General features: G+C 45.7%; 1 protein-coding gene across 1 annotated transcript; it reads right to left on the bottom strand.

Moving 5' to 3' along the window:
- Positions 1 to 334: 334 nt before the first annotated feature.
- On the bottom strand, positions 335 to 10,287 carry HIF1AN (hypoxia inducible factor 1 subunit alpha inhibitor). Its single transcript, XM_050899311.1, has 8 exons — positions 10,102 to 10,287; positions 8,674 to 8,924; positions 7,265 to 7,413; positions 5,402 to 5,547; positions 4,786 to 4,892; positions 4,324 to 4,387; positions 3,976 to 4,086; positions 335 to 2,769 (listed from the first exon to the last, which is right to left on the bottom strand). Exons 1-8 carry the CDS (start codon positions 10,270 to 10,272, stop codon positions 2,725 to 2,727), a joined length of 1,044 nt encoding a protein of 347 aa, XP_050755268.1. The 5' UTR covers positions 10,273 to 10,287; the 3' UTR covers positions 335 to 2,724.
- Between the last annotated feature and the right edge of the window lie 1,713 nt (positions 10,288 to 12,000).

Below are 12,000 nucleotides of genomic sequence, written 5' to 3'. Positions count from 1 at the left end.
TCATCCTGTCAGTGACCAGAGCATGGTGATACCATTCAGGTCCACAGGGAGGGGAATTTGTTCCCTCCCCACCAACACTTGTGGTTGACAGGGTTCAAGGATACCATCTTATTCCCAGCTTTCCTGTCAGGCTTACGGAAGTAGCATAGGGAAGTTGTGAAGACACACAATAATGCAGTTGGTATTGCTGTTTTGAAGGCAGTTCTGGAGACCAGCAGCTTTCACCAGTGAAGAACGCAAGTGGAGTTATTAGAAAGACTGAAAGGTAGCTTCATACGCACATCTCCTTATACAGCTCTCCTATACAGCCACTCACAAAATAAAAGCCACACAGTTCTGTTGTTCAACATTGGTTGTATTTAAGAACTACACTTCAGAAGGTACCGTGTGTTTGTCACACCCCACCCCCTGCACACACACCCCTAGCAGAGAACACACACAGCTTCCCAATACCATGGCAAGGGGCATTGAAAGCACAAGGTGAAAAGGGAAGGGGGGGGAGTCAGTCCATCAGTGCATTGTAAATGAGCTTTCACGAAGTCAAGTGCAGCAAAACCTGTTCAGACACTTTAGAAGTTAGACCTTTGGCAAATAAAGAAAAAAAAAGGATCCTAAAGTTCTTTAAGTACCATACTCTCTCCACATGGGATATGAACTCCCACCCTGAGCTTCAAGAGTTGATGGTGTCTAACAAGTAGTACTGGAGACTACCACGTGCTGAATAAATAGCACAGAGATGGGATTTCATGTGAGCATCTTTCAACCAAGGGCATGTGCCCAGGATTCCTGGGAAGGCCTTGCTTTTGGCCAGAGTCAGCAGCCTAGCCTTCTTCCCCACCTGCCCAAAGGCTGAGCACTGATAAGTATCCAGCTGAGTGACCTTTGTCTGGATCTAACCACAGCTCTGGAGAGTCTGCAAGAAGTAACATGGCAGTCAGACTACTCAGTGACACAGACGTATTTCTTAAACAAGGACCCTGCAGCTGCCAATTACACTTCATTTGTTCTGACCTGTAAAGCAGCCAGAAAACTAGCCCCTGGGACCTTCTGTTTGAGAAACCTTTCACCTTTGTGCAAGACAAGCTCACTGCAAGTGGTGCATAAACTGTCCCAGCAAAAGATCGGACCCGAGGCCAAAGATGGAGCGCTTCTTGAGCGGCACGTTCTCACCACTTTTATCAGAATCCCGTGTCAGAACAAGCCCTGAAGAACAACAGGGAAAACACTGGGAAGTCTCAACAGAACAAATTCCCCATTATTCTCTGGGATGAGATATATGGGCTATGAAACAGCTCCTCCCACCTCTAGCTCTTGGGACCCACTACAACCGCATCAAATATACAAGACCTTTGCACCACCCCCCAAACCAGGGACAGCAGTGCAGCACACCTCAGGGAATAAAAAGCCAGCCTCCACATGAGCCTAAGGCTTTTGCATGGAAGAGGAGGAAGAGGAAAGCAAAATGATTTTTCAGGGTGTTTGCTGAGGACTCTTAAACAGAGACTTGTCTGGTTCCTGTGCCCTGGTCTTGTCACTTCCCAGCCGGCCATGTCAAGTCCCAGAACACAAAAAGGATCAAGATAAACTTAACCACATTTAAACAGAAAGCCCTGACCTCTTTCACATGACTGTACAAGGAAGGGAACCACACACTGGCATGGATTTAACTGATGGACAGGAGCCACACAACATCACACAAACATGCGCACCTGTGCGCAGCCACACACACTTGAGTTCTTGCAGTTTCAGTAAAAAGGGCACTTTCCTGTGTTAGTCTGAGGACAGCACCCCTGGTGGGGAGAAGGGATGCTCTGTACCTGTCTGACACTGTGTTTTGACAGTCTAGCTTGGCACCCCTGGGGAATTTTTAAAAACGTGGCTTAATCATCCAAGACTTGGAGAGTGCCCTGGCATTTATGCATCTCCCTTCATAACGCTACATCCCCTTTTAACCACACTGCAGCTTCAGAAGAGCAGGAGAGAAGCCTTCACTCCCCAGAGAAAGCTGTCAGAAAGGAGGTTTATCTAGACTCCTACAACACAGATGTTATTTGGAGAGCATAGGATTTGGCGCTCACACACTAGATGAATTCACTCTGATCTCTACCCTGTACTAAGTCCAAAGCATAGATGTCTTACGTTGAAGAAATTGAATCATTTGTCCAGTTGCTCATCACACACAGGCCATCTCACATGTTCGTTTCCGTTATACAAAAAATGTGCCAGAGTTGAGCATGGACAGGTCCTCTAACAAGAGAGGACTGTGAGACCTATCACTTTCCATCTTATATCCACTGGAGGCACCAACACAAACTCAGCCAGGAGGCCCAAACCCCATGAGGCTGAGGAAACAAGATCACTCCTGGTTCTCCTCCAAGCTCGTCTTCAAATGCCTGAAAATCCTGAAGCAACACATCCCAGTGCCAGAAGCCATGCTCCTTGTTGTGGCAAACAGGGCAGAGGGAGAAAAAACAAGTTAGTGAGCATGAATCCAGCTTCCAATAAGTGCAGACTCTTTCTTGGGAGGTTCGGTTAGATGAGAGTGGAGGATGAATGGGGTACTAACGGTTTTGCAGTTCCAGTAGCCCCGTTTATTGTAGTGGGGCAGGGATGGGCCAGGAAACCCATCAGTCTATTAAGTGCTGCGTGCAATACTAGCGCTCAGTATCTTCCATTGCTTGTGAACAAAGCAGCTCCAACATCAGTCACCCGGGCAGCCAGGCATTAGTCATACCGTCCCTTAATCATCATATTCAACAAGGGACCCACCTGTTCAAAGCAAAAACAGATCGTTAGCTGGGACAGTTACACAGAAATGGCGGCTGCAGAGCCTGCTCCCTCCGCATCACAACACCGTATGAGCTGAGCCACCCAGGGCAGAGGATTTCAGCGCACAAACTGAGCCTAAGGTACACCGAATCAGTTTCAAAGTATTTTCTAGATAAAACACTGGGGCACCCTTAAGCACATCCTCAAATAGCCTACCAAAATTGCAGGGTTCTCTGTCGACACCCAACTTTACCTGTCACCAAAACATTGCATCCATGGTATTTGAAACTTTTTCACTTCCCACCCTAGATTTGTGATTTCTCAGTAGATGCTATTAAAAGGAGCCAATAGTCATCAGGGGTTGCTTTTTGCAGGGCAGAGAAGGAACATTTTTGTTGAATCCTCAAAACTCATTGAATCCTCTCTGGTCCTTGGGGTCACTTGGAAGGAAGGCTAGGACTGACGATTTTGCTAAGGTTTTTTTTTCAGTCAGGACCACTCCCATTTCTCAGCACTGCCTGATCACTGAGGAAAGTTCAGCATGCTATGGCAGTAAGATAATCTCAGGGAGAGGCATGATCTCACATGAGTGTGCTAAAGAGGAGTTCCTGCACAGTGGTAAGGGTTACAGACCATGAAAACATTTTTATTCATATCCAGTATTTCCACTTTCAGATCAGCAAGAGATCTTCAAAAGCATACTCTTAGTACCTCAATCTGTTTTTTGAAATACCAGTTGTCTAAAATTGCAAAGAATTCAGAGATGACAGAGATGTGCGTTAAGGGGGAAGCACATGACTTAATAGAAGAGATTTCTCTTATTTAAGAGATTTGGATTCCACAGGTAAAACAGTTTCATTTTTTTGGCAAATACTCGGTATCGTTGCTGCACAGAAGGCTAAGGAAAGTTTGGGAGCAACACTTTCCTGGCAGCGCTCAAAGCCGAAGTACACCTTCCCCCACATACAAGAACAATTAATCCATTGTTTGTAGTGGTCCTCTCCAGAATTATAATTTAAAGAGCTTGCCTTTTTGTAGCCAAAGGACCTTCTGAAGACAGCAGGAAGAACCATTCACAGCAACAGAGCAACCCTGCTTTCTCCTACCCTCACTGTGACACCTGCAGAGCCAAATAGTTGGCATCTCGAATTTTGCATTAAGCCATAACGATTTCAACAGCAGTGACTATATGGTTCTTTTTTGTACCTCTTGTGGGTTTCCTAAGGCTTCTCCCAACATCTTCTCAATGTTCCTCATTATCGCCACTTTCTGATGAGCCTTTAATGGATATTCAATTCTCTTTGGGGTTGGGGCACCCTGAAATATCAAAAATAGCTCATTGCATGCTTCCTGAATTGGCAGATTATCCACCTTCTCCCAGCCACCCAGTTCTTCACACACCACTCAAAAGGGAGAAAGTAGCTTTCAGCTTTAAAGCAAAGGATTTGGTGCAATGAAGTTCTCATATTGACAACACGTGCCAATATATCTCTACCTGAAAAAATCCTCTGGAATAGAGCTATCCAAGCTCCACAGCAAGGTGCTTGTACTCACCTTGTACCAGAAGTTCACAGTGATGGTAATTCCCCCATTCAGGAGAGACTCAATGTGGTGCCACCTGCATGGAAACCACACAAAAAAGAAAAGAAGCTATTGCTGTAGCTTATAGTGAAATACCTTGGATGGATGAATTCAGACAGCGCTAGGCAAGCCTTGCCCTATACCTCCATCATCAAGACCTCATAACTTCTGGAAAGCTCTCCTTATTTAAATAAGGATCCTTTTCTTGCACATATTAGTGGAGTACTCACACAATAACGTAGTGTCAGGGAGAATTACCACTCCCATCCAACAGATACGAAGTAGAAGCAGATTGGCCCAAGTTATCTCAGAAAATATCACACTTGCTGGAGAAGTCAAAACAAAATTCTCTTAAGAGCCAACTCGACACTTTAAGCAGAAGACCTTTTAAACCTCTGTTTGCTGGTCACTGTGTAGTCCTGCCATCCTTCTTACCAGTACATAGGTATGTATAGCACATCCCCTGGACCCACCACCGTCTCATAGCCAACCACGCTCCGGAAGTTCGGAAACTTCTCATAGTCAGGATTGTCAAAGTCCACCTAACAGAAGAAAACATTAAGAAACTCAGAAGAACTTCCTGCAATGACAGTCCTCATTACTGGCTCTCAGTATCAAATCGTCCTGATCTCCCCTATATGGCTTTTACGTTCCCATTCATGTCTTAACTCCACTGCGAGGTCCTGCAGTACCCCCAAAGTACCACCAACTTAGACAGGAGTCCTGCAATTTGTCTCTGAGCAAATCTGTGTTTGACCAAGTATTCAATGAAACAGAACAGAGAAGGTAGCAACTGCAGCCCAGCTGTGCTATCAGTAAGGAGATGTTTATAGCCCTAGCACTTGCAAGTCAGGACCAGCCACAAACAGCAACACCACCAGTCCTTCCATCTATTCTCAATGTATTCACCAGTTAACAGATCTGAACACAGGTTTTGCAAAAGCTCAGCAAGTAGCATGCAGCTTTAATTCCAGTGCAGCTTCCTCCCACCTAGCATCTTCACAAATGCCCTTTTTTGGCACGGAGCAGAGAATAGATCTGCTACTCTCACCTGGCTCTGTCTGTCACACGGATGGTGCACAGGATAAGGGTAGAGGCATTCAAACTGATCAGGAGGGAACAGGATACATCTCTTGTAACCCTTAATCTGAGCGAAGAAGTTCTGCTGCTCATCATAATGAGCTGGTGTCACATTCCCTGCACAGAGAGAAAAGACGATAAGACACTCACGTACAGGTATGAAAGATGGAAGCAAGTTGTACTCCTTGCTAAAGACAGTAAATACACGCTCACATATTCAGAAAACTAAACAAGGAAAATGACCACAGGAACATTACAAACTGATCACTATATCAGTCAGCCTTTATTAAGCAGTTGCTACTCCACTTAATTTCCATTCTAAATCCATATTCAGCAACTTACGCTCTACAGGATTAGGATTTCCAGCTTGTTTCCGTGAACAGCAGATGGTGAATGTTGACAGGCAGTTTTTTCATAAAACACTGTTTAGATGACAAGTTGTGGTACGGACTTCCAAAAATTATTAGTCTAAGAGAAAAGGAGTCTAACAGTCTGATTTTGAAAAACGTCCTAGTAGTTTTGCAAGAAAACAGGTAAAGAAATCTCTTTGTCATTGGGGCTCCCAATAGCACCTCCTCAATCTGATTAACAGTTCTGAAGCTTGACTGTCACCACCAGATCTTACATTTAATCAAATCTTTAAATACAGTGGGGCATTTTGTACCCCTCACAGCTACATTTTTCAGGCTGCTTGCCAGTTCAGGTATTACTCTTTTAGTTTGCTCTTTATATGTATTTTCACTAAAGAGAATTAAGATAACAGTTAACCCCATAACTTCATTAAAGAGACCATACAATCACATGCTCCTGTAAAGACACTCCTTTTCTTAGCACACATTTGTTCAAGACAATTCCTTGGTTCTTGTGCATAACAGGATTTTAGTGACCATATTATGACCTGTAGGGAAGCGTTGGTGCAGTGCTTTTATGTGAAGTTCTCTTCTCTCAGATAGTAAAACAAGTGGCAAAGACAAACTACTGTAAGTTGAGTATGACTTGTTGCAAAGGGGAAAAAACATTTGTCAGAACTGAACAGCCATGAATTGCCAAGTAATTATAATTGGATGTTACAGCCGCACTGATTATAGGCCATCCCACTTCACAAAACTGTGTACGTTCCTTGCCCAGTTATTGAGATTACTTTCTACTAGAATGCTCTCCTTGTCAACAGTGTAGTAGTATCTCTGTCTTCTAAGGCACTTGCCTATGAGTCAGTCTCCACATGACTTTGGAATTCCACTCTATCCAGATATTTTTAGGATTTATCCATCTTCAAGTTCTCCAGTGCCCTCTAACCTCCCAAGAAGAAATTCAGCTCCTAATTGAAAGAGAATTCCTCCCCACAGTGTACCAGCTCAAATAAGAACAAAAGGTTCACAGACTAATCAACATTTCCTCCTGGGCAGACATTGGACATGCTAAGAAAAGCCAAGAAGACTAACTTTGCTCAACTTGCAAACCCTTTTGCATTTTAAATCTGCAGACTCTGCTCATTTTAAATCTACAGCATCTGAAGCATTCAAACAATAAACAGGTCTCAGAATATGATTAGCAATTACTGAAAACACAGCCCTACCAGCATCACACAGAGCCTTTCCATGAGCAGATTACATCCAGGCATTCACAGTACGTCCCTGGGGAAATACAGGCTATTCCTTTGGTTGTTTCCTCTCTATAACCCAAGTTAAGTTGTGACAACAGTCCTCTCGCAACCCAAAACTTTAAACTGCCTGCTCTGAAGGAACACTTAATTTGAAAGACCTTCTGGAACCGAAATACAGAACTGCTGACCAAATCTTCCCCCCTTCTCCTGCAGTCAGAGGAAACTGCTTACCTTCCATGCCAATAAGAAGCAAGTTAGAAGTCAGTTGACCCCAGCCACGTTTCCCTTGCTGCTTGTTAATCCAGTTCCAGTTGAAGCCAAGGAAATCCACCACAATCTTCCTTCCAACTGTGTCATTCAGGGTTTGCTGCAGATATAGCCTGTATGTTCCCAGAGACAAGAAGAAATCAAGCATTAAGCTTTGTCATGAACATAAAGACATATATCTGCATCTCTTCAGAAATATTTCAAAACAAAGAGACATAACTCCTAGAGATTCTGTCCTATCGCCACACACCATAAACACCTGTGGAAGGAAACAGTTTCAAAAAGTCCCCAAACTTTGCTGAAAGATTTCCTGGTACAGAAATGAACAGAACTCAGTTCTGCTTGAACAATCACAAGGGAAAAAGAGAATTTTAGAGCAAGAACAACCCCCTTGCAGTGCAGGAGGAGGAAACTGTAAACAGACTGGCCACTATCAAACACACTCATGAATAATCCCCAGATAAATGCCACCACTCTAACTCACCTGTGATAAGAGTTACCTATTCTACTACAAGTGCGTGAGGGCAAAAAAGGGCTCAAGAAACCCAGCATGTTTCAATAGCAAGTTACTTTAAAGCCACGCTTACATTTAGACATAGAGGATCAGAGAAATCAAACATCTGTATTAACAATCACAGTATTACAGACTACTGTCTGCAATGCTGGAAGAAAAATGCATTTTTAAGCTCAAGGACTGCCTTCTCTCTTGGAAAAAGCACAGCCAAAGCTGAGAAAGAAGAGAAAGGCACAGGTAACAAGTGGACACAGACACAGAGTTGCTTCCAATTAAGACACAATTAAGCATCCGTAAGTTGTTTTAGAGGGCTACTGACTGATAAAATTAACTGAGGGTTTAAGTACAGTTGCTAACAGTTATATTCCATATAAACATGAAGCCCCTCTCAGTAACTTACAGCTCTCTTAGTGGTGTAGGCCATAACCACCAATAAATACACAGCACATATGCAACCTTTTCTCATCTTTCTGAAAGAGACTTAGCACCAGCTGCCTTGGTATTCTGTAAAAAAGGCTGAGTGCCATAGCCTCTACCTTTTCATCAGGTAACTAAGCTCCTCTACCAATACCATAGTCTGCCAAAAGAAAGTGAAGCTTAAGGCTTTCTCTATCCAAACCCTGCCTCGGACAGAGAAGAAAAAAAAAAAAATCTCTGCAGACAATGTGAACAGTTTGATTAACTAATGGTGTGAATTTTTTAATCAGGTAACAAGGCTGCTGTCAACTAGCAGCCCTGCAGAAAAAGCAGTGCTATAAAAAAAAAAGTTTGAGAGGTTTTAATCATCAACACTCACTGAAGAGAAACTTACCCCCTACTTAGACCTGCAGAAACGGAGAAAATTCCACATATTACTCACCTCTCAGCACTCCCTTTTTGTTGTATTTCTTTGAGTCTGTCCACAAACTCAGCAAACTTCATCTCTTCCCTGCTCGACTTGGGTTTGAAGTTCTTAAAATTGGCCATCTTCTTCTCATCGTAGTACAAAAACTTGTGTGTGCTGGCACTATACACTGAGAAGTCCCCATTGCCAATGTTTTCCTGGAGGTAGTCCAGGTCCCATTTCAGAGCAGGATAAACCAGATTCGTATCTGTCAGCACAACCGGCTCCTGGAGAGAAACAGGAAGTTTATTGATTCAAGGACCTCTTGAACTTGAGAATGATCACGTTTATTACTACAACCACACAAACTCTCTTTGAAAATGGGGAATTGGAAAAGGCATTTAGAGTAATCGGATACCTTGGTCTGGGGAGAAAACCAAAACATGATAGGAAGTTTTAAGAAAGCGGTGGCCTGCTCCTACAGCAAGCTCCTGGTAGCAATGGGACAGATTCCACTATCTACTTAGCTAATCTCTAACACGTGAGCTTAGACAAACATTACCTGGGAACAGTTTTAGGCCTACTTGGTCCTGCCACGTAGCAAGGAGACACAGTAGATTCTGTCTGGTCACTTCCAACCTCAGCTATGAGGGACTAAATGCTGGCAGAAGGATACCTCTGAATCCAGAAACAGAGACAGCACTCATCTCTCTTCTCAGAGGATTGCTGATAACCTTCAGCCATCAAAAAACTGACATTACTCCATCTCTTCTACACCAAAAAAAGAACCACTACAAAAGGAAGACAAAGGACTTCACCTATCTCCTCACCTATAAACAGTAAGCAACCTAAACAAGAATGACAGCTGCTGTACTTCCAAGCTGTGCATGCACAACTTCCCTTCTTGCAGGCTTTCTTTAAAAAAAAGAAATAGCAACCTTACCAAAACGAGATTGAGCTTCTCCAGAACCAATACAAGAGCTGCTACTGCAAGGCAACCTTCACAGCTATACTCACTCTCACTTAGAAAATAACAAGCGTGTGCCCATGGTTTTACACAACATTTCCACGACTTCCATCCGGACAACAAAGCACTTAAAGCAAACGGCTCCCGCAAATTTCACAACTCAACACTGTAGCACCGAAAAGAAATGTCCACTACAACTAAGAGGAACGGGACAGCGGCAACAACGAAGTCCGCACGGGGAGGGGGCACGGCGGGCGCCCCGCAGCACACGGCGCGGTAGCCCAGAGGGACAGAGCCAGGACGGGGAGGTGAGTACAGCCGGGAAGGCACCAGGACGCGGGAGAGCCCCGCACTCTGCGAGCCGCTCTGTGGGCCCTGCTCTGCCCGACCTGACGGGCAGGGCTGGCAGCCCCCGCGCCACGAAGCACAAGCCCCCCGGCCCCGCCGCATCCCCCGGGCCGGGCCGGGCCAGGCCGGGCCGCCGCTACCCACCGCACCTCGTTCTCGATGAGCTCCTCGGCGCGGGGGTCACTGTGGCTGAGCCGCGGGATAGGCCGCGTCTCGAAAGAGTAACGACGGAACTGGGAGTCGCTCCAGCCGGGCCCTGCCGCTACCGCCGGGCCCTCCCGGTAGCCCGCGGCCGCCGCCGAGGAGGAGGCCGCCGCCATCGCCACCTCCACCGGAGAACCCGGAACTAGAAAGCCGGAAGCGGAAGTTGTCCGCCCATGGCAACGCCGGAAGCGAAGGGAGAAGGCGGGAGGCAGAGAGGCACCATGGAGAGAGCAGGAGGGAGCGGCGGCGGCGGCGAGCAGCGCCCCCGCGCGGGGGGGAGGTGGGGGTCGGCCTCCGCTCCTCTCCGCCCTTTGGCCCTTGCCGAGGTGTTTGGGCGTCGGTGGGAGCTGGGAGTACACGCGGGAAAAAACCCACTGCGGAAAACAGGAAGGATCGTCTGTGAAGCCTCCTGTGGGCCTTTGGGGCCCTCGGGGCTTGGCCCCGTGCCACCCTGCGTGCCTGCAGCTGACAGCCCCTTCCCCTCGAGGCCGCCGGTAGCTGACAGGGCACGAGCGCTGCTCCTCGGGAGCTGCTCCGCTGCCGCGTCCCCGATGAAGACAGCAAACTGCCCGTTGTCCTTAGTCCATCTAAATGTACAGCCGTGTTTTGTGCCTGAAAACTAGAAGTTTAATTAACGCTTGCGACAAGACAAAGTACCTAGCGCTGCTCAGCATAACTAACATCTGCCTTTTGATCATGAACGGACATCGCGTGACTACATCGTTTTAGCAAGATTTCATGAATTGCATGCCTAGGGCCGGAGCTACTGAATTTTTTTCTTAGTGTACGTTTATTACATAAGACAAAGTCTACATTTTGGTTTTAATCTGGAAGCAGCAAGAACGATAATTACTCTTTCCCAAGAATGAGTGCCATGTTAGGCATCAGCTCTTGAGAAAATTTTGGTCTCTGGCACTCAATGGTTTTCATCTTCCAGTAGATGGATTTGCTCGATTTGCTCTTCTGGCTGTATAGAACTTTCCCTTCATGAGAATAACGCAATCTATTTTCCTTTGTCCTTCCAAAATTTATTAACATGCTTAGTTTCTAGGAAAATGAATGCCCCCTCGCCCTTTACATCTACAGCACTACTCCTGTACAGGTTAAGAAAAATTTTTACAACATATTTGCAAACATGTTTGGGTGCTTAGGAAGCTTGAGCCACATCTGTGGAAGACTGAAACATTAGCCAGAAAGTAAATACGTAGTGGCGAAGAGCCGATGTAAGGAGCAGCCGACCACGATCCGAGCCTGCGGCGAGGTCTGAGCCCAGACGGATGGCGCAGCCGGGAACCGAAGGTCCCCGCTTCCAGTGTGACGCTGCTGTCCCCAGAGCGGCGCGCGCTGCAGAGGTGGGACAGGTACCGAGTGCTGCTCCACGGAAAACGCCAGCAGCCTCTGCACTGGAGGGCTGGGCTCTGAGTGAGCAGCTTTATTAAATAACTAATTGACGTACTAACTTCGCTGCATACTCGGTTGTAAGGGAGTTGGCTGAATTAAGATACTGTCCCTAAAACGACATGACGAGGCCTTTCTTTGCAATAAATGAACGGATCCTATTCTAGCCTGTGACAATGCCCCCCCCTCAGGCACGCTGTATCTCAGATACATTTTTATGGTTCATCGCTATCTTCATTCAATTAGTAGGTTTACAATTAATGTTGTTATTAGAAGGAATGACTTTAATGACAAATTGTCCATGATAGTTTTTGATCTGCAAAGGTTTATAATGTAGATCGTTATAGAGACATTACCCGTTATGGCTGATGTGAATAAGTGAAGGAAAATGAGTTCAACGACCACAGAGTTTACATAATGAAGTAAACTGCAAAATCCTTTAATGC

Source organism: Gymnogyps californianus, chromosome 6 (genome assembly GCF_018139145.2).
Source record: "Gymnogyps californianus isolate 813 chromosome 6, ASM1813914v2, whole genome shotgun sequence".
NCBI lineage: Eukaryota > Metazoa > Chordata > Aves > Accipitriformes > Cathartidae > Gymnogyps > Gymnogyps californianus.
The sequence above is the reverse complement of the archived record's forward strand: the minus strand, read 5'-3'. Positions and strand labels throughout refer to the sequence as shown.

What these genes read in the sequence shown, in the direction of transcription:
- HIF1AN (XM_050899311.1), bottom strand. Translation starts at nt 10,272, where the DNA reads ATGGCGGCGGCCTCCTCCTCGGCGGCGGCCGCGGGCTACCGGGAGGGC. An exon ending in AGGAGCTCATCGAGAACGAG is followed by an intron (nt 8,925 to 10,101) that starts GTGCGGTGGGTA and finishes GTTTCTCTCCAG; the next exon opens with GAGCCGGTTGTGCTGACAGA. An exon ending in CTGTGAACTTCTGGTACAAG is followed by an intron (nt 4,087 to 4,323) that starts GTGAGTACAAGC and finishes TTGATATTTCAG; the next exon opens with GGTGCCCCAACCCCAAAGAG.